Source organism: Diaporthe citri (assembly GCF_014595645.1).
Source record: "Diaporthe citri strain NFHF-8-4 chromosome Unknown scaffold_2, whole genome shotgun sequence".
NCBI classification, from domain to species: domain Eukaryota; kingdom Fungi; phylum Ascomycota; class Sordariomycetes; order Diaporthales; family Diaporthaceae; genus Diaporthe; species Diaporthe citri.
The window spans coordinates 1513762-1535284 of NW_025064847.1; the positions used below are offsets into that span (position 1 = coordinate 1513762).

The following is a 21523-nucleotide window of genomic DNA, read 5'->3' on the forward strand; positions in this document are numbered from 1 at the left end:
ACAGAGCCGTAATCATAAGGTTTCAGATCTCGTCACCCTGATGCCCAGCCTCTGAAAACCAAGCCCCTACACTCCTCTGGCGAGTAGACGCTTGAGTTATCAATAGAATATTCTTCCTTTTTCTTTTATCTTCATCATGCAGTATTAATGGATCTATGAGGACCTAATCGAGCCAGTATGAACCTGAAACCCCAGGATTGCGCGCGACCATGTCCCGGCGCGGAAAACTCCCAGGCAAAACGATGCCAAACGCAGAGCCAGAAAATGCAAGCCCACCACCACACACACATGTAAAAGAAAAATTTTGGTGCGTCCTTGATCCGATATGATGGCAGTAAAGGGAAAGCAGTGGAACGAATGAAACAAAGAGGCACAGAACCCAGAAGTGCCCCGCCGCCAAACTCCTGTCCCTCGCGAGAAATGCCTTTGCCTCCCGTCTGCAATGTGAGCTTCCATTCCATAACGCCGCCTCCGTGCCAGCGATTTTTTTTCATTCCGTCCCTCCTTCCTTCTTCGATGTGGTGATTGGAGGAGGGGCCTCATTATGGTGTGAGGGGCCACTGAAGATGTGACCCTTCCAAAAAAGAATTTTGACGCCTCTGTCAGGTGTAAGATATTAGAACACTGTTCGAAAACATGTGCGCGAGCTTGCCAGCTCGCGCAACCCTCAGAAGGGCCTAAAACGAAAAGGGTTGGTCGACCTGAGCGGAGCTTCCCTCTCTGAAACTGGAATTCTTGAGAAATTGGAATAGCCATGCCGCGCGGGTGAGATCTCCTGGTAGAGCTCCGGCATCACTCGTAGCGACTCGAAGGTGAAGGTGTAGATTTGGGTGAAAAGAGGCGCTGCATCAAAAACTCTGATGAGCTCTCGGTGAGCGTCTACTCGTCATCCTCGCTGCGAGGGAGCACAGCGGACTCCATAGCGTTCCACTGGTTCTCGATGTACTCACTGTCGCCACCAAAAGTCAGCCCGATGTTCTCTCAAAACAACAGTAGTTAGACCATAAAGGGGAGTACTCACGCGGGTCGCTTCACCAGAGGGATACCCTTCTTGTCCAGGAAGCACAGGAACCGCTTCAGGGTCCTCTGCCGCTTGAAGTACGCCATCACAATGCCCCTGTGCTCGACCTTGGCGACGGGCCGCGTGTGCACGACGATCTTGGTGCAGTCGCTTCCGGGCTCGAGGCTGTACTCGACCAGCTCGAGCTCGTGCAGCCGCAGGTGGAAGTCCAGCGGCTCCTTGTACACGCCCCACGAGGCCGAAGGCTCGACCGTGCGCAGGACCTGGTGCTCGAAGTGCGGGCTGGTCTTGTCGCTGATCCAGTGCCAGTACTGCGTGTGGCTCATGTTAGTCGTGTGCTGCGCAGTCTTGAGCTGCATGACGCGGAAGTCGATCGACATGATGTGGTCGCCACTATACGAGTCTGTCGAGGTGTAGCCGTCGTGCGCGAACTCGTCCTGGGCCGTACCGCCGTACTTTGTCTGGGGGTAGTAGGCGAGGGATGGAGAGACTACGGCGCTTGTCTCGGCGTCCTGCTTGCCCGATGAGTTGGGCCTGCTGCCCGACCGCTGCTTCTTGGCGCTGCGCGGCGACATGGCGAAGCCTATAGGGCTGGCCTGATCCTCCTGCTTGAGCTCCTGCTTCAGGCTTCCACTGGACTGGCGTCTCCGCTTCCTAGACGGAGTTCCATTCGCAGCATCCTTATCCTTGGCCTTTGCCTTCGCGTCCTTGGTGGTCATGCCCTTCTTCACTCCCGAAGGTCGTCCAATGTTGCCGACACCCGCCTTGGTACGGAGGGCTCTCAGCTTCGGGTCGTGGTAAAGTTCGTGAACCGTCTTGGCCAGGCTAAAGTCCTCACCCTGCTCCATGTAGAGCTCATGCATGCGCTGACGGACCCATGCGACGGGCGTCACATCGACTCCGAGTTTAGGAAGCTCGTCGATCACCTGGGCCAGACGGAAAATGGTGTCGTAGCTGACAAGTCCCTTAGTGATCCACTTCTTGCCGACGAGCTGGTAGGGGTGGAAATCGGTCTTCTGGAGGAAGGTCATGATAGTGTTGCCACGGTTAACCTGCCTACCGGCCAGGAAGCGGTTCTTGTTAAGAGCCAGGCATTCCTCGAGTTTCCGCTTCCAGCTATCCAGCTTCTGCTGAGTGACCTGGTCCAGTTCCTCCCACTTAGGGTCCCAGTAGGGGTGATCTGGTGTGATGCGATCGAGCGGCACGCCGCGCATGATCTCAGGCTCTGTGAATTCGACGCCGTTGTCCCGCAGGAGGAGAGTCTCCTTAGAAATCTCAGGGCCTGGGTCGGCGGGCTCGACAGACTGAGCATCCTCTCCATCCACGTTGCCCAAGATCGAGTCCTCCATCGGCTCGGCGTCCTCCTTGCCCCTGATCGCCATGCTGGGGAGCGACTTCCTGCCGCCCTTCTTGCTCGGCAGGGACTTGCGCTTGGACGGCACGCTCGAAGGGCCATCGAGGGGATCTGCGACGGGGGGCCTGTATAGACCACTATTGACAGGCGTAAATCCGCCAAAAGAGCTTCCCTCACGGGAGGGCAGCACAGAGTGCTCCCCGAGAGACGGTGAGTTGTGGTCTTTCCGGGTCGTCTGCAGGTCTTCGTCCCGTGCACGTATCTGGTGATATGACGAGCCTGTGCATCCCTGCCGGTTCCACTCGCAGTTGGCACACCGCGGAAAGTCCTCGCCGCCGACGATGACGCAGCCGACCCAGGTCCCCGCCCGGTTAATACAAGCCGAGCAGGGTGACTCTTGCTCCTCGCCAGTTGCCTGGATCATACAGCTCAGCCACTTCGCTCCCTTGGCGTCGCTCGGCTCATAGATGCTATCTATGGTCTCTTGCGTGAACTTGCGACCGGGACGCACGACAATGTGGCGTTGGATGGGGATCTGCATGATCTGGCGGGTGAATTTGTTCTCGCGAGCGATACGCTTGATGGGGACGATGCGGTTGCCCTCATGGTCGTAGATCTCGGCGCCTGTTAGGTCCTTGTCCAGCGGGGACACATCGCGTGGCTCTGACAGCGGCGAGCTGTCCGCCGAAGCAGGCTGGCCGGCGTGGCCGTTGCCGTTCTCGTTGACCGCAGTGAAGCTTCCCCGAGCGGGCGTGTCACCATTGACCCTGCTATCCCGTCTGCCCCTGGCCTTCGTGTGTCCGTTCTGCCGTGGGCCTGCACCGTTTTGCTGAGGCTGGGGCTGCGCCGTCCTCGACTTGTTGTAGTTGAACCAGGCCCGCGCGCTCTCGTCCTTGCGCTCCCGGTCGGCCGCGGTGATCTGCTTTGCCTCTTCGAACTGAAGAGAAACGCCGTCAAGGTCGGCCTCCACAGCGTCACACTGTCTCTTGATCTCCTGAAGCTGCCTGGTCAGCTCCTCCCGCTGGTCAAAGAGCAGGGCAAGCTGCCGCCTCATAGGTGACGTCCTGGCCTCGAACTTGCCAACCATGATCCGGTCCTCTTCGGCCCGGGCCTTGATCGTGTCGGACCAGTAGGTGGCCTCGATCTCGGCCCAGTCCTGGACGTCGTTGTCCGCCATGGCTGATCCCATTCAGCTCGCTTGCAAGTTGCGCATGCGAGGCTTGACTGATGCTAGCACCGGGCAAGGTACTCAACAGGCAGCCGTGTCCTCCTGGCTCTCGCTCTGCTGCGGTCTGATCCTACTTTGCAGACCGGTGACAGAAGTTCATTCCTGTGCGACCATCAGCAATGCATACAAGAGAACAAAAAAAAACCTGCTCAAGGTGTGCTGGTGTTTAGTGCGGGCAGAGACTTACGGATGAACATGGGACGAACGTTTGTGACTGGCTGTGCACGCAGTTGCGTAAATACCCCAAACGGTCGACAGGTGGAGAGCAGCAAAGCTGTGGTGGGGGTTTTTGCAAAACAAGGGAAAAAAGCAGTAAAGGGCGCCGTGGTCGTGGCGGTGGTGATGAGAGGGTTGGTCGGTGGTACGAGACGGAGATACGTCGGTCGCTTAGTTGAGCGGATACGGTTTCATCGGAGGGAAATGAAAGAGCTGATGTGAGTGTCAGACTAGGTCGTTTTCTGGCAAGAAAATAAAAGCATTGCGTATTTTAAAACATGTCGGGCGGGGCGGAAGGGCAGGCAGGGCAGGGCAGGCAGGCAAAAACCAGAGAAAGTAAAGCATGTAACATGTAGCATGTATGTAATAATAATAGTCTCTCGGCCGTTGATACTAGCTAGAGACGGGCGGCACCAAAATCTTGGGAAGGAAGGGGGAGGCAGTTTGAGTGGAGGGAGAAAGGGGGGGGGCGTTTACCTAGTATGGTTTGACGGAAATCAAAAGGTTGTTTAGACGTTCGTGACGGTTGTCGGCGAGAAGGACGGACAGGGGCGGGTCTGCAAAGCTCCGGGCGTCAGCAACGGGCAAGGAAAAGGAAGGGCAGTGAATGCGCTTTGCTTAGCATAGTCGAATATTCATGCGCTGACGCAGCGGGCTGGCTGGGTTGGGTAATGCAGCAAGTAGCAATGCAGTACTGACCGAGATTGTCGATGGCACGCGAGACACGACTCAAGCTGACGTGCCGATAGACCCCAAAAGTATTTTGCTCCAACCGAGTGGAAATAGACCGGTCCTGGCGTTGGGGTACTGCGGTCGGTCGGTGCAGCGCGGGCCAGGTAAGGGCGTCCAGGGTGCAGATGCGATGCGATGCAGATGCAGATGGAGAAGGAAGATGCGGGTGCGGGCTGTGGACGTAGGTGTGGATGTACGTCGGTGCAGGCCGTGGCGCGAGTATCAAAAAGGGGAAAGGAAGCACGAACACGCTCGCTCGCACGTACTCTGTCGCACGCACGCACTCGCAACACACGTATACACACCAGTGACGTTGGCGCTGGTGATGGGGTTGTGGAAGTTGGCGTCCGTGGGTAAGTTGAGTAAGTAGGTAGATAGATAGGAAGGCAGGCAAGGTATGTCAAGAGGACCAGGGAGAAAATAAAGGAACGGGGAAAACGACGGGCGTTTGAGATAGGCAGAAGTATTTTGGGGCTGCGCAAGAATACTTGGTCCCTCAAGTAACTTGAGAGTAGGTAATGTCAGGGAAAGTAGATAAGTCAGTCGTTCAGTCAGGTAGTCGGGCCAGTCACCGGCTAACCTGTTACCTTACCAAACAACCCTCAGTCGGGGTGGGCCGGTCGTAGACGTAAACTCTCTCTCTCGCAGACTGGAACGGGAAAGGGATCAAAACCCTCCAAGCCAGGAGGGCGCCAGCGTTGGGAAGGCACGGGGCAACTAGTTTGTTAAGTATTATTTTTTGCACAAACGGCCTCGCCCATGGGGCCCTCCCTCGCCCTTCGCTGCACATGTCACTACACAGCGCTGCGCTGGACGCTCTGGAACGGCTGGACGCCGGACACTGGGCGTTGGCAAAGATGAATTTCGGGGCTTAGGGAAGCTAATAATACTGCGACCAACAGATGGACGGATTTCTCAAGATAGCAGCTGGACTAGGTGGGTCCGAACCAGCAGCGTAAACGGCAAAGTGCTGTCCTGTACGGATACCCGGTTAGTTAGTCAGGAAATCATCAGGTTGGGCCCCGGGGGTTGGTCATTTATTACAGTGCAAAGCAGGGAAAGTACATGGCCCATGTAGCTATACTTGGGTCCAGGGGTGGGGCCTCCTGGATGGACTATCTTCCCTCTCCCAACCCCAGCATGAGCAGTACGCAAGTAGCTGCACTATCGTCATCCATCGTGAATCCTCCCTCTCTCTTTTTTTTTGTGCACAAGATGCAGCAAGCCAGACATAGGCCATGATCTTGCTCATTTCCCCCATGTTCCAGAGGCATCATTAGACGAGAACCCATCCGTGCTCCCTTTCCGTCTGATCAGCAACACACACCCACACTCTCGCTCGCACATTTGAAGCAGCCAAAACCTTGGGATGAAAGGGTTCTGTGACCCGATGGGTCAAACTAGAATACTATGGGTACACAGCACCAGGGTTTGTCTCGGGCCTAAAACCATCACCCACCTGCACCTCACTATAGTGGCACTTAACTATCACTTGCTAACCTGTGTCTACCTGTACAGCCTGCCCGGGTGCACCGCAGTAATGAAATCCCCTTCTCCCCACCCCCCTGTCAGCCAACATGTCTCTCTCTCACTTCGACTTCCGTGCATAGACTGCATCTGCTCATTACCAACAAATCCGAGCATGCAATCCGTCACATCCATCCATCCATCCTCTCCATCCTTCCTCCCACCTTCCACCAACAGCCAGCCCGTGCAGCCAGCCAAGATATGACGAGAGATTGAGAGAGAAGGGAAAATATTAGATACCCCCCATCTACTAGTGAATCACCTAGGCCACCACCCCAAGCTCGATCCGCAAATCCGCAACAATAGAGTCGCACTACCCGCCCTTAGGCAGGAGCCTTCCGGTCTGCCTATAGCCTGAAAGGACAAGGACGGGATTGCGAAACGCAGGTAGTCTATCATCTATTACTGTACACTCTGTCTAGGTTTTTTTTTTTTTTTTTTTTTTTCTCCCTCTCTCCTTGGTAGGGTACTTTTAATTGCCAAACCGGCCATCTAACAGCAACCTAACGTATAGGGGAGGCCCAGCACCACCCCCCGGCCTGTCCGACCCCCTGACGGATGATGAGATATTGAGACTCTTTCTTCCTCTCTTGTCTTGCTCTACTCTCTCCCTCTGTCTGTCTGGCTGTCTGTCGGGCTCGGCTCGCATGCTCGGTCGGTCGTATCAACATTCTGCCCGTTTCCACCCACATCTGCCCGCCCGTCCCATCCGGGCCTGCTCAGGAAACCAAGCTTCGATCCGCGACGCCAATACCGTCCATTCATCCCTCGGTCCATCCCCCCTATACATCGACCCCCCTCCCCACTCTACCACAACCACACGCTCACTCCTATCTGGCGCCGGGGGTTCCCAAACCACGCCACGTAATCCCAGGGAGTGCATTGCACATGGATGGGTGATTTCGATTTAGGCTCGGAATTATATACGATTAGTTTTTTACTACTAGAACGGCAGCCTCTTGGACCACCACATCAAAAGCCACTCCAGGCCAGTCCGGTCCTCTTCGGCTGCGCCATGCACACCGCTTTCCCGTCCTCGATAACCTTGGAACGCCGTTTACCCCCTTTCGAAACAGTCGCTGACAACGTGACCTATTATTTCCCCTCCATATCTGCAGCACAAGGCCACTTGGTAGTCGTAGCATCATGTCGACGAGACAGGGCCTTCGAACTGTGTGACCCACTCCGTTTCCACCAATTATGTTGCCCCATGACGTCTCCGTCCGTGCCGGCCTCCATTGCCCGTATGGCGTAGTGGCCTAGTATTTTGATGAGTATCGGTGCGCAGTCGCGTTTGGTGACGGTGAATATCCGTGATCGTATGTGCTGGATTGGGCGTATGGGTCATCCTGGTAGACGGTGCCCCGGCGCTCCTCCTCGGGCAGCAACTCCTTCACCTCCCAGTTGTTCATCCTAGTTCCAACCGAGAACTCGAGGTCTTCCTTGGTGATGGAGTCCCAGTACTGCAGACCATGCTGTTAGTAAATATGCTCCAGCACGGGGCAGCACGCAGTGCGTGAGGCGGGCGGGCGGGCGGTGACATACCTTGTAGACCATCATCACTGCCAGTAGGTTGCAGATGGTGGCAAAGAACAGGCCATCCACGTAGTGACTCACGGCGTCACAGATCTTGTCGCTGAAGGCGTACAGAATGACCTGGCCAAGGACGAAGAAGAAGACGCCAAAGGCAATGTCTCCCATCGGCCAGCGGTCCTGCAGCGTCTGGGTCACCAATATTATCTGCATGGCCAGATATATAAGCAGCTGCACCCCGTTCAGCAGGTACAACACCACAAACAGCCCCACGGTGTTCGTCGGTCCCAGGCCGGCCCAGCTTTTGAAGGTTGCCAGAGACACCAGGAAGGAAATGGCAAAAGCGACGAGACAAGATAGTCTCAGCATCCACAGTGATAGCGGTGTGCCGTCCTCGTATAGTTGGAAGCCGACGAAGCCGTTGATCATCAAGCAGGTGATGAGGGCGGATGAAAGGCCATTCTGCACGGCGACAAAGTACGGGTAAGGGTCCGATCCTGGGGGAACGACACCAGCATCGACGCACAGGGAGATGAACGTCAGGAGCATATAAATGTAGAAGCAGTTGATGATTTCCTTGCGGCCTGCAACACGAGCCTGGTCAGTTTCCGTGCGACAACAAAGAGCATCAAGTATTGAGGGGGTACATACCAACGGCAGTGAACTTGCCGCGCACGTGGAGGATCATAATGACGGTCATGGCTAGTGCAACGATGTGTATGGCGCTTGTGGCCATCTGGAAGATGATTGTGTTGGCCAGCTCGATGTTGCGAGCATAGCAGTTCGTCTCGATGCCGACGCCGCTGTGTATGGAGGTGATGGGGCCGACGGCCGCGCACAAGGGCAGCGGTGCCGTCTGGCAGAAGGACGTGAAGTCGCCGAAAGGCATCTTGTCGGTCTGGCGCCTGATCGGCCGGGAGCGCCTGATCGCGTCGCAGTCGTGCTCGACGCTCCGAGGCTTGAGAATTTCGGCAAGGCTGAGGGCCGAGTCGAGTTCAGGAAAGCCGGAGGCGAGCCCAGCTGGTGCGAGAGGGCCCGCAACGGTCCAATCCAGAACCGGCTCGATCCTTCCTCAGGGGGGCGATTTCTCCCTCGACGCTCAACGCTCCTTTTCCAGCCTCTCCCTCGAAACAGGTCTGGGCAGTGTGCCTCGCGAAGTGATTGAAGCCCAACAGGGTCGAACTTGTCGGCTGTCCTTCTTGTATCGTCGTCGAGCGAGCGCGATAGTGGAGTCCAACTATCAGTCGGAGTCGTGGGTACCGGTAGTGGCAATGATACGAGCCAGGGGGGAATACGAGGCCGGCGGCAACAAGATGGTGCAGAGGCGGGTGCTGGTGCAGATGGGCAGGTGCGAGGAGTCAGATGCAAGATGCGAGAGATGGGAACTGGACTAGACTGATTCGATCGATGCAATTTGGCAGGCCGTATGTATGTGCTGTCTGGGTACTAACGAGTGCAACAAAGACCGTGATATTAATAGTGCGTGTAGTAAAAGCGAAGGTCGGGACACAACGAGCGAGTGTGTGTGTGTTTATTCGACGGCGCAGCATATGCCTGCTCCCCTGCCCGCCTCGACTAGACAACGAGCGTCCTGATCTGACGTTGCGATGGGGACATGGGGCAGTTGACGCTGCAAAAAAGCGCTGGCTGGGCTGGGCTGGCTTGCAGGTTGTGCTGCTTGCTGCTCCTGCTGGTTGCCGTGGAAAAGAGGGCGGATGGACGGGACGGGGCTGGACTGGAATTGCGGGCTCTCGCGTCAAGAAATAGCATCCAAGCACCTGAGGGCTGGGAATGCGAGAGCTGGGGTCGGGCTCCTTTCCTCATCCCTGGTGCACCGGTTCCCATTGGCTGTGGCCCACTGCTCCCGCTGCTCCCCTCCCTGGGCCGCTGGGCTGGGCCTGCAGAATTTAGACTTTGCATGTTCCTCCGATATGCAGGTCATGCCTGCTTTGTCGCTCGGGTGATCTTCGACTCCACTGCCGGCGTCATGTCACGGAAACGCAGGTGTAGACATCCTACGCTACATGAATGTGTATATTGCGCCCCTCCGGCTTGAAACCGCGCAAGATACATTGTACATGTAGGACAAACCTGCTTGTTTTCTCGACCCAAGGCTCCATTGTATGTATGGGCCTCGAACAGTTGATGAACATCCTGTCAAAGTGCCGCTGTACGCAGGATGTGGGAATTCAGGTGGCCATGGCAACGCCCGCATAATGCCCAGTTCAATCAGTTGCTAGAACCGGTTCATCGCATCTCTACTGTTGGCCTGGTCCCGTCAGAGCGTCTATGCACACTAGAGATCATCACAGAACAGCCAAAGCGGTGAATAAATTGTCGAGTCATCCTCAAATTGATGCTGTGCTCATCATAACGACTTGCTGCCCTCCCACTCACTCATCGTCGGATCCATCAGCCATGGCGGTATCTGCCTGGCCCGCATCCGCCTCTGGAGAGGCCTTCTCCTTCTCCTGCGCCGGCGCCCCATCTTCGTCGTCGCCCTCGTCGTCGCTCTCAAGCACCCGGCCCCTCCTCGCACGCTTGCGTCGCTGCACGCCGCCCTCATCGTCCTCATCATCATCGCCCCCCGCCTCACCAGGAGATGCTGCCTTGTCGACGTCCATCCGACTCGCACCACCCTCGTCGTCCGAGTCGGGCAGCGGCTCCGGCGATGAGATCGCCGACGCCGGTGAGTCCTCCTTCCGCGACGGGGCCGCAGAGTCCGCGTCACTATCGTTGATGAATTCCGCCGACTTGTACTTGCTGTTCTCCTTCTTGGTGAGGCGCCTCTTCTTCTTGGGCTGCCTCTCGCGCTGCTGCACCTCGTCCGATTCGTCGCCTTCGCCCTCATCTCCGCCCTCTTCCTCGTCTCTTCTCTTCTTCGACCGGCGTTTGCGGTCACCGCCTTCGCCCTTCGACCGTGCCGCTGGCTTGCGCTTTCGCTTCACCCGCTCGCCCGCGCTGTCTTCAGTCATCTCGGCCTCGAGCCTCTCACGCTCCTCGCGCGCACGGCGCTCAGCGATCTCTCGGTCGCGTGCCGCGATTTCCTCACGCTCTTTACGGATCTTCTCCTTACGCTCACGCTCTGCTTCTTCGACCTTGCGCCTCTCTTCGTCACGACGCCGCTGCTCAGCTTGCCGCTGCTCCAGAGCTGCTTGGATTTTCTCCTTGTTCTTCTCCTCATATTGCTTCTGTTGGTCAATCGCACGCTGCAGCTGGTTCCTCTGAGTGTTCTGGGCCATATTGGCACGCTGTTCTAACTCGTGCTTCGGGAAGGGAGTGTCAGGGCGGTTGGCGACTTCGCCTAGCGTCGTGATTGCAGATTCCAACCCCTCAGCTGCCTCCTGAAGTTGCTGCAACGTTCTGTCCGTCTCTCCCATGTCCCTCAACGTCATGGCCAGCTGGATCTGGACGTATGCCACGTTAAACTTGAAATGAACCTGTTCCGGCGCAATTTCCAAGGCCTTTCAAATCTGGTCAGCTGGAACTTCTTCTCGTGCATCTAGACTAGCCCACTTACTCTCTTCGCGAGCTCCAGCGCCTTGTAGTAGGCATTGATCTCAGGTGGGATCTTCTGACCGTGCGCAGCGGATATGCTAGCTTTTCCTCTGCTCAGCCAGGTGCGGCCCAGGCAGGAGATGAGCATGGTGTCCTTGGATTTGCCCTCCTTGGACAGGGCCATCTCATAACTCTCGATCGCTTTGGGATATTGCTTCAGCTCGTGGTAGGTGTGGCCGAGATTCATGTACACGTTCGCGTCCTTGATCGTCTCGCGCACCTGGAGCAGAATTGACAGGGCGGTCCTGTAGTCCTTCTTTGCTTCCGCCAGTGCGATGGCCATACCTTGCGCGGCGTATGCGTTGTTCGGGTCCAGCTGCAGGGCTTTGTCGAAGAATTCCACTGATTTGTTGTACTCCTTCTCGCGCCTCTGCTTATCGGCCTCGGTGTGCACCCGCGTCTCTCTGGCATGCGAAAGGTGCATGTTACCCATGGAGACCAAGGCATAACGGTCATGCTTGTCAAGTTGCTGTAGGGTCCGCTTGAATGTGCGATACTCATGGTCTTCGTTCAAGTTCTGCGGTCTCTTCTTGGAGGTGACCTTGCTGAGGTACCAACCGTAAAGCGCCCTGACTTCGGTGTCAGACGGCTGCTCATTGTAAAGCTTCGAAACAGCTTCAGGTCCTTCTTTGTTTGGATTCTTCCGCAGCTTAATATATGCCAAACGAGTCCGGGCATCGGTGTAGTCATCATGGCGTTTGAGAAGACGCTCATAGACATCGACGGCCTTCTCGGTAAGTCCTCTGGATTCGTAGCTCCGGCCGAGGTTGAAACTAATTGTAGTAACAAGGGCATCTGTATCCATGTCCTCGTTGTCACCAGTCTCCTCGATTCTCATGCAAGAGTCCAGGGCGACCTCAAACAATTCGCTTCCAAACTCGTGTTTCTCAGCTTGGGAGTAGAAACAGCCAATGTTGTTGAGAAGTTGAGGAGAAAGCAGCCTTCGCTTGGCTGCTTTCTTTGCACCTTCATCAGTGATATCATCGGGTATAGCAGAGTCAGAGATCTGGTCGAGCTCCATCTGCTCCACCTGTTGCAAGCATTGCAGTGCTTTGTCCGGGTGGTCAGTCTCATACAGGCGAGCGAGGTTTAGAAGTACCGAGGCATCGGGAGCAACATTCTTCTGAGGATCCTTCCACGCAGATCTGACGCCTTCTAGCAAGATCACGGCTTGCTTGGCTTCGTTCGTCTTGTTGTCTTTAACAGTGGCGGCCTCGTTTGCAAAAACTTCCTCGGCGTAGATCGTCCCAAGCAGCGTCATGGTTTCGTGGTTCCGGACCTGTTTGTTCATCTTCTCGAGGTGGTATCTTGCTCCAGGGAGATCATTCTTCATGACCAAAAGTTGGGCCTGACCGAACTTGGCTGGCAAGTACCCACGCTGATCACCACCCCTCGCATCATCGGCGCGTTTGTAGTGGTCGCTCGCGCGATCCGCGTCACCCGCGTAGTGTTCCTTGCGCGCCAGTAAATACCAGCCATCGCTGGCAATGGCGTTCACGTCAGTGTACTGGATGGCCTTGTGTGCCAGGCTATCCACGTTTGCGTAATTCTTCCTGGACAAGAAGTATCCAGCAAAGGTGGCGCAAGTGAGCGGGAAATCCTTGTCGAGCTTGAAGGATCGCTGTGTGTATTCCGTCATCGCCTTCTTGTAAAGCCGAATGAAATCGGGGCTATTGGTGGGTACGTGCCCGCTGCTGTCGAGGTAAAAGAGTCCAAGAAGGATATTCCCAACTTTAGAGTCAGGATTAATCTCCAATGCTCGCTCCCAAGCAGCTTTCGCATCGTCCTTGAATCCGAGCTGCCAGAAGCAGCATCCGATACCAATTCTGGGGTCAGGGTCGACCATGTCTGGCATCTTTTGCAGTACATCCTGGTACGCCGACAGCGCCTCTGGGTACTTCGCCATAGAGAACAAGGCCCTGGCCTTGCCCATGACGGCCAGCATGTTCTTGCCGAATGACACTCGGATAGCATCCTCGAAAGATTTGAGAGCGGACCGCAACAGCTCTGCCTTTTCTGGGTCGATGGAACCTGTGCCGCCTGATTTTGAAGGTGCTTGCAGAGAAGCTCGAAGGAGGTAAAGGACGCCACGCGCAAGGAAGAGTGGTGGGAACGCTGGGTTGATTCGCGAAGCCTCGTTGAGGGTCGCCGTTGCTTGTTGTAGGTAGTATTCTTTTGTCTTGGCCTCGGACGCGAGCTGTCCCTCGGGCGCGACTCGAGGAGCCTCTCGACTCTTCCACAGGTACATCCAGCAGAGACAACTGACCAAACTCAGCTTGTCACGCTGGCTGATAGTCTGAAGAGCATTCCCACGGATGAGTGTCTCAATGGCATAGTCGACCTTCTTCTGTTTCGCATAAGCCAGTGCCACTGCCATCCAATAAGTTCGAGCGGCATGTTCAGCTTCAAATAGGTCGCACAGATCGGAGGGGTCGTCCATCAAGTTCGTCAGATCGATCTCGACGGCCTCATCTTCTTGGTCTTGTACTGGAATGTCGAGCGTCGCGGGCACGTCTGCGAATCGCTTGCTCGTGTACACGCCGTCTGAGGAGCCGTTGACCCCGTTGAGGTGGCCATTCTGATGCGCCGACGCCATGACTGTCTGTAAGGACTCGCCGAGCCAGGGAAATTCGGGAAGGAGTATTCTCGTGTTGGCGACTTCGTGTGCTATCGGGTCGAGACTCGCCGAGAAGCGGAATTAGAGGCGAGGCGAGGTTCGAATCGCAGGATCGCGCTCGTTGCGCGCTGCTGTCGAGAAAAGCTGCCGGGAAGGTAAGTCCAGTACCTGCATTAGAAGCTCATGCTGGATCGAGAATTGACGTCAACGAAAAGCAACGTCAGCAGCTGCGAGCTGTGATGGCATTCGTTTGGGAGGGGAGAGGTAAGGAAAGAGACGTCTGGGATGGGGGAGCTTGGTTGTCGAAATTCATTTGGCCAAAGTATGAGGCTGAATGGCAGCTCGCGGGTCCCTGCTGGCAGCCCACCAGGGTACATGGGTCCACGCCCGTGCTTGCGTTCCGCCAGAGCCAAGTACCAAGGTACCTTTCTGCCATTGTTCAGAAATGGAGCTGCCCTCTCCACTCAGCCTTCCCAATTGACTTCAATTGGGACGGTTCTCTTTCTTTTTTTGGATTTTGTTTTGGGGCAGCTACCATTATGCACTTCCTCTACCATGTCTAATATCCATTTCCTCTTTTACTGAATAACAAAAAAGAAGAAGATGAAAACGAATTCATCCAAGAGCGATTGCCGGATGGCGAGCATGAGCTTAGGTCCATGTGTTTAAGGGTGCACGAAGTATTCGACATCCTCGAGACATCCTTGCTTTAACATTACTCGAAGTGTGCTCCATGGTTTGCCCTATACTTAAAAAATCTACAACAATCTTGCAGTAAAAGCAGTCCAGCTCACAGAGACAATGCATTGGTCCAAGATTACAATAGCTATATGAAATACCTCTAATAATGTAGTGTGGCTGTCAAAGTCTCCGGCTATAGAGGATCAGCTTGGGAGGAGATAGAAACGGCATTGAAATTTTTCTCGTCTTTCTGGACACCGTGTGTAATCGCAAAGGGTTGTCGTATTTCCATACCCTCCAGAAGCTCTCACAGGACTGATCCGTCGAATACAGCAGAATGTTGAGATATGAGTTATGCAGTCCTGTGTCCCAGCTAGATACTATCACTTGTTACTCTGCTCCTAAATTTAATCATTGAGGCAGGGAGGTCAACAGCAAGAGGAACTCTTCGCCGAAGTCTGGAGGTCTAGGAATGTCCTGAGGTACAACTTGTGATACTGGAACACAGCAGCTTGTTCAGAAACGAGTGAATATGAGCATCAATCATGCAGTTGTGGACCTCAAATCCTCACCAAAATTTATGTCTATCCTTCTAGCATTGAGTACAGCAACAAAGCAGTCCCTTCATTTCATATACAGGAGCAACAATTATGACCTGGAAAATTAGGAACAGATATCTGCGGCATGTAAGCAGCAATGCGTGTGCTCAAGGTCAATTCCACTATCTCTTCGAGAATCATATGGACATGGAGATCATCAATGAGGTTGTTTGGCACCAGCTAAAAAAACCAAAGTGAAGTCTGATAGAGGTATAGCAAAGGAAGGCACTGGAATGCAAATCATTTACTCAATTATTTTCAATCCACTACATCAATGCCGTGCCTTTCTAAGACGTAATGCACCTTCCGTAGCTCTGGAACAAAAACGTACCCAGCAAATGCATGTCCGTCTATGAGATCTTGGTGATGTTGAATGGATGATATTTATTTGAGGCCATGGGCATTGCTCCATCACGTTCTATTCCACATCTAGACAAGTAGCACTGATGACGATACAATAGCATGAGACCACGATCTTTTGGAGCCGATTCTACCTTGTCGACTTCCAACCAGCTTCACTGGGCGCCGTGGCTCTATTTTCGACTTTGTGACCTGAAAAAGCAGGCAGACCTTCAAATCTTCTACAGCAAGGTCCCCCGTCACGGCCACCGTTTTTAGCAAGTCGCGTTTTATCTCGACACTCGTAGACCTCTCTGATCTCTGGCCCCTCTACACTCTTCCAGCCCTTTCAGCCTTGCCTCTGTCACAGTCCTGGTCTCGACGCCGTGACCTATGTACAACTCACACCAGCTTGTCAGCCAGCCGCCCAAACGTGTCGCGCCGTTGCGCAGATCGAAAACAGATCGAAAGCCATGCCGCCTCTTCAATCCCACATCAAGCAAGTCGACGTACTCGCCAGGCGCGAGGTGCCAGGCAACTACGGCACTTCGTGCTCCAACAACGCCTGGGACTGCCTGAACACGCCGGCCCAGTTCGGCATCATTTTCAGCGTCGTCGTCGTCGTCATAGCCATCGTATGGATCTACTGGTACACGGTCATCCGACCAAGGCAGGAGAGGATCAAGGAGTCTGGCGAGGACATCGAGCTGGATCTTGGCGATGGCCGCACCGTCATCGTCTCGTCTGGGCCACACCAGAGGACTGTGGTGTTTCGAGACCATCGGTCGCCTACTTCGCCCCCGCCAGCATACAGACCTCCCACGCCTGGTGGTGGTTTCGTTGGACCGTCAGGGTCTGCCGTGACTACTGAGTCTTCGCAGCCCTCTCCACGAGAATCTCATGTACAGATATGGCCACCGCAGGCTCCTCCGCAACGGCCTCAAACTCCCCAGCAAGCCCCACTACCGCCGATGAGTGCTCCTGGATTGGTCCAAGGACACCCAATTCATGGGCCCTACCCACAGCCGATGCCATTTGCGACGTACCCTCCCCAGTTGGCGGTACCAGGCCCGCCTCCACCTCCGCCAGCGGTGATGTACCCTCGAGCACAGCCGCAGACACACTTTGTCATACCGCCTCCTCCACCACAACCTCCCCCAGCAACAGGTATGCCAGCCCAAAGACTGATTCCTCCACCACCGCCGCCACCGCCGCCGCCGCCGCCCTTGGGTCAGCAACCAAGTGGTGTGTTCTACCAACAGCCACCAGGGACTAATAGCCAGCCACGAACCCGTCCTCCTTCTCCAGGTCACGCATCCACTATCGAAGACGACGACTCCGATCGTGGCGGCTCTTTACCTCCAGCAAGCCGTCGAGGACAGAGCCAACCACGGGGCCGTAGCCCGCCACCAGGCGGTTCGCAATTCACACGTAGCCGCACCCCATCGCCTAGCGAGCGGCGACGCCAGCACGCCCGCCGCCATACACTTCCCATTCCCAGCCGCTCCCCGCCACAAGGACGACAGCGCGGTCGTGGCCGACAGGGAAATCAGGACGGCAGTACACTTCCTCAGCGGGACGGACCGAGCTCTGACAGCCCCAAGTCAAGCGACACGAGCTACAGGTCATCTACCAGTCTTGACTCCGAGCTACGCACCGATCTGGCCAGCCTCCTTGTAGAGGCAGGTGGCCGTCAGCGAGCCCGTGAGGCTGAGCGTCTACAGGCACTGGTTGACCGGTACGACAAGGAGGAAGAGGAAGAACGAGCACACCACAATGGCAGTGAGAAAGCGGGCGGAGGAGACAAAATGCCTCGACTTCCAGGGCAACCTATGCGGCCCGCTACCCATCAAGCTCAGACGGCCGAAACTGTCGCAGCCGCGAGCGCTCCGCAACGAGATCCTCAAGGCAGTCGCCAGAGAGAAGAAGCATGTCACACTGACAACGAGGGCCTATCCGACCCTCCAAGACGACGAGTCGCATTCCATGAGCCATCTCTTGAAGTCCTGGAGTCCCGAGTTGGGCGTCCTTCCAGACCATCACAGAGCCCGACCAGGATCCCGACCCGCGAAGACCTCCATCACGGCGAATCTCGAGTGGGACGTCGTCGGCGCACTCCCAGCCCGGACGAGAGAATAGTCCAGAGACCAGTGGCCCAAGCCTCAGGCGGTGCCGAGTCTCGCATCGGCAGGCCTCAGCCTTCATTGCCACCTCGAGAGCATCCAGCCCGGCGCAGAGACAGCCACGGAATTCCCGGTGTTGGTGAATCACGGGTTGGCCACCACCAGGGCAGGAAGCGTCGCGGAACACACCCTCCGGAGACATTTTCCTCGAGTAGAGGCCCAAATTACTACAATACACACGATGGAACCCACAATGGGCATCCAGCGGCCGACAACAGCATCCTCCTCAACGTAGCTCAATCCGACGATCCGCCTTCGAGCGCTGGGGCCACCTGCGCAACGAGGAGTCAGGCTTCGAGTGATAGCAACGACCCACGACGGAGAATGCGTATGACCCCAAGTGTGTTCAATCGTGATCAGAACCGGCGAGACCACGAAGGCATGCGTCCCCGCTTGAGGTCACCGTCAACAGCAGAGTGAGTGATGAGGAGATTCTCCAAGCGGTTTACGATGCTGACCAGAGAAACTTGTCATCCAGATCTAGTGACGACAAAGGCGAGAAGCATAGCCTTAAATCCAGCTGGGGTTCAAAGCTCGCGTCCTTCCTCCCCACAATCGCGAGGCTCGCGACCAACAACCCAGTGGTGCAAGAGGTAGCAGACAACATCGCGGACGAGGTCAGAACTCGGGATAGAAGAGAGGAAGGCGACGGGCGCAGGCGGTCCGCTGGCCACGAGTCACACGACAACCACCAAGCCTATCCTCGTCCGCGACCTCCCCAGCGCTTCCCTGACCCCCGCCAGCGACGCGATGCTCGCCGCCCGCACTCGCAGAGCCCTCGCCAGGGAGCATCACGGCAGCCGAGGTGAGCAACCCGACACGCACGTGTCCACCCGCCAGGCAGCTGACCGTCACGCCCGCAGGTCCTCCAACGACCGCTATCGCAGCCACGGCCGACGCCCGAGCACGATTCCCGAGGAGCCACGCCAAAGCGTGCAGCTCGCCCTTGAGCACGCCGCTGAGCGTCTCGCAGAAGAGGTTGTCGAGCCGGCACTGGACCGAGCCCGTCGCCGCGAGGCAGGATCGGGTGGCCACGCTGATGTCATGCCAGGCCAAGATGACCGACGTCGTAGGCGGCCGCGCAGGAGCAGGGAAACGGAGTCCTAGCAGCAGGGCGGACGACTGCACCGCAGACGCGCGCCTCGAGGGTCACAACAGAAGTGGCGACGACCAGAAACATATGAACCAACACCAACGGAACCCCATCTCACCGAGACTGGCAGCATTTATTCCTGGTCGGGGTCCATCACGGCCCTGGTCCCAATACTACCGAGCCAGGGCGTTGATCTCCACAATCTAAGAATGACAACAGATCAATCTCAAACCCCAAGGCACAATGATCGCTGCGAGAGACAATGTAGCTGCACAAGCCCCCAAATAGAACTCGGTTGGCTATAATGCCGGGCGGGGCCAGATACAGCTTTGTATCTCACGTAGCCCAAAAATAGTATATAATTGTCAAGCAAAAGTATGAGTGAGGCGCGCGCCCGCACCAACAGCAGCTGTGCCATGAACGGCCGCAGCAGGCCGGTACTACTAACAGCAGCAGGGCGTTCCAACCCTCCAAAAACTCCGAACCCGATGCTTGTTGCGGAAGCCATGATAAGATAGATGAGGTGTCAATGTGTGACTCCAATTGGCTTCCCACCCAGAGAATCAGGCGTCTGGCTTCTTCCCAAGAGTTGAGCCGTGCCATGGACGCGCAGTGGTGCCCCGGGACTTTGGTGCCTCTGGGGGCCAGCCATATCGCTGGTGGGTGGCATGCCGGGCAGTTATGAGCCGTCCGTAGTGACCACTCGATTATCAGTCCACCTTGGCTTTCGAGATCTGGCAACCGTCCGAGCTGTCCATGGGATAGGAATGGTTAGCAATCATCTGACTTCTGACGAGGGTGTGTGTGGCTCGTCCGTAGAGTCCCCGCCTAGAGGGCCGCTAGCCTGTTTTCCTTTTGGCCCTCGCTCTGTGCGACAATGAGGGCAGAAGGCGTTACTTTTGCGCGAGCAGTCAGAAATGCAGATGCCGTGTCATTGCTGTCACGTCGTGAACAGAATCCCGATGATGGTGCCGCATGGTGCAGTAGGCAAGGGCGACGTCCACTGCATCACAGGCCATTGCCCACCCTTGATTGGAAAAGCAACAGAGCCGGAATTATGGGCCCGACACACATACGTCGTGATTCTAGTCTCGCTGTATTGTACGTAGAGTATCGTTGACAACGTAGAGTTCTCGCGGGTTCACGGCGGCCCCCGTCCCATGAGCCCCTTATTAAGGCTGTTGCACTGTACAGGATGGAACCATGATTGTTGAATTTATACTAAAGTGGCATCGTGGCGTTGCCGCAAGCAAGTGTGCGCCCTTTCATTGCAGGCTCCCGCAGGACCAGGGGTGGTTGTGAGAGGTGGTCACTCCTAATCTATCTGGCTTCAGTCGGGAAGGGACCGCGGCAGGAGACAGACGGGCTTGGGGGGGGGGGGGGCGCACTGAAGCTGCTGATTGTCGCTTGTGGCCCGCTGACGGCCGGGCGTAGTTCGATGGGAGGGGGTTTTCCGATGTGAGGCTGTTCGAGAGGCTTGGACAACAAAGCCGCCGCTCCTAGGTCCACCTGGGCACCCCGGTGGATGGGTGGCTCTAGTCCACCCAAGGGAAGTGCAGTGGGCGGGTAGGACCACAACCTAGTCTGTCGTCGTGGGCAAAAATGCACTAAAACGAGAAAATAATCGCGAATATATGGTTGGTTTCCTCGGCCTGCATTAACCACATCCATCAACGTGGGTTTGGGGTCAGGCAGTCATGCACTTTGAACTTGGCTTACGAGGCGTGGCGTGGCCCGTCGTACTTTGGCTGAGGGGGTATCGCCCGAATAAGAGGCCGGTTGTATCCCCATCCGCACAGTTGCCCAACTAGCCTCGGTGGACGTAGCCAATGTGACCGTGGTCAAGAGTGCCACACTAGGGGTGCAACATTTGGGTCGAGTGAGGACTTGCACGAACCCCATATCTCGCACCTCATCCTCTTAGCGCCATCAGCAGTCGCTTGAACCCAGATCTGGGAGTCGGAACCTCCTCGCCTATCAAGTAGATTAACTGTCCTTTGGACCATAGGCGGCGAGAGGACGCGGACTTGTGCACAGATGGCAACCCGTGTCAGATTGCTGTAACCATGGTGCAGACCTCTGCGGACTGAGGAGGCAAACGAGAAAGCCACACGGCCAAGACATTCGGTCGGCACGGTCACTTCGTGTCTCTGGTCCAAGATTCTGGGGGCGGGCAACAGTCATTGACTTTCACAGTCGGACCTGCTGCACAAACCAAGGCCGCGGCACGAGTAAGTCCAATGTGGCCTTGTCAAGTCGTCTCTCGAGGGGGCGCGCGAGGGCTGGTCATCCGGCCGATGGCATCAGCTCGTGCTCTGCCGAGAGACAGACGATAGAGTCCTTGATAGAAAGCCCGTAACCGGACTGTGGGACTCGGTCAGAGCGGGGTCAGCATGGCACTCACGCGCAAATCATGATGTCCAAGACGACAGGGTTCCAGTGTCAAGATTAGACCGACAGGAGGATTTCAACGTCTCGTGGAGTCCCGCAGAAACCTTCTTTCAGCCTGAGTTGCGACTCGCAGTGACGGGCAGAGCTGGGGGCATGTCACTGCAATCCGGCAGGGTACCGTAGCTGGGTGGATGACAGTTTCGACGAAGCTTGACCAAGGTCAGGAGTCAGACAGTACTCCCGAGTGCTCATAGACCGCCGTGACCAAAGTCTGTTAATCTCTGTGTTTGATAAGCTGACCTTGGAGGAGCGTCGTCGTGTCGTCTTGTCGTATGCGAACTTGCCACCACGCAGGGAGGGCCTGCGTTGGTGTGAGGCTCACAGGCGCACCGCCAGACGACTCATGAGCCCTGATGAGCCAACTTCCGACGATCCTAAAAATTGCAAGCGC

At 56.1% G+C, this 21523-nt stretch overlaps 4 protein-coding genes across 4 annotated transcripts; 1 reads left to right on the forward strand and 3 right to left on the reverse strand.

Moving 5' to 3' along the window:
• Nucleotides 1-879: 879 nt before the first annotated feature.
• Nucleotides 880-3564, reverse strand: INS49_006044 (uncharacterized protein; the record flags this gene model as incomplete). Its single annotated transcript, XM_043166819.1, has 2 exons — nucleotides 880-949; nucleotides 1022-3564. 2 exons carry the CDS (start codon nucleotides 3562-3564, stop codon nucleotides 880-882), a joined length of 2613 nt encoding a protein of 870 aa, XP_043027963.1.
• Nucleotides 3565-7337: 3773 nt separating this feature from the next.
• INS49_006045 (uncharacterized protein) lies at nucleotides 7338-9456 on the reverse strand (the record flags this gene model as incomplete). The annotated part of the gene is made up of 4 exons (XM_043166820.1): nucleotides 7338-7541; nucleotides 7624-8195; nucleotides 8263-8631; nucleotides 9447-9456. The coding sequence occupies 4 exons, from the start codon at nucleotides 9454-9456 to the stop codon at nucleotides 7338-7340; spliced, it is 1155 nt and encodes a 384-aa protein (XP_043027964.1).
• Nucleotides 9457-10004: 548 nt separating this feature from the next.
• Nucleotides 10005-13765, reverse strand: INS49_006046 (uncharacterized protein; the record flags this gene model as incomplete). The annotated part of the gene is made up of 2 exons (XM_043166821.1): nucleotides 10005-11075; nucleotides 11132-13765. The coding sequence occupies 2 exons, from the start codon at nucleotides 13763-13765 to the stop codon at nucleotides 10005-10007; spliced, it is 3705 nt and encodes a 1234-aa protein (XP_043027965.1).
• A 2113-nt stretch (nucleotides 13766-15878) lies between these two features.
• On the forward strand, nucleotides 15879-18888 carry INS49_006047 (uncharacterized protein; the record flags this gene model as incomplete). The annotated part of the gene is made up of 6 exons (XM_043166822.1): nucleotides 15879-16136; nucleotides 17086-17430; nucleotides 17949-18004; nucleotides 18067-18205; nucleotides 18285-18393; nucleotides 18452-18888. The coding sequence occupies 6 exons, from the start codon at nucleotides 15879-15881 to the stop codon at nucleotides 18886-18888; spliced, it is 1344 nt and encodes a 447-aa protein (XP_043027966.1).
• Between the last annotated feature and the right edge of the window lie 2635 nt (nucleotides 18889-21523).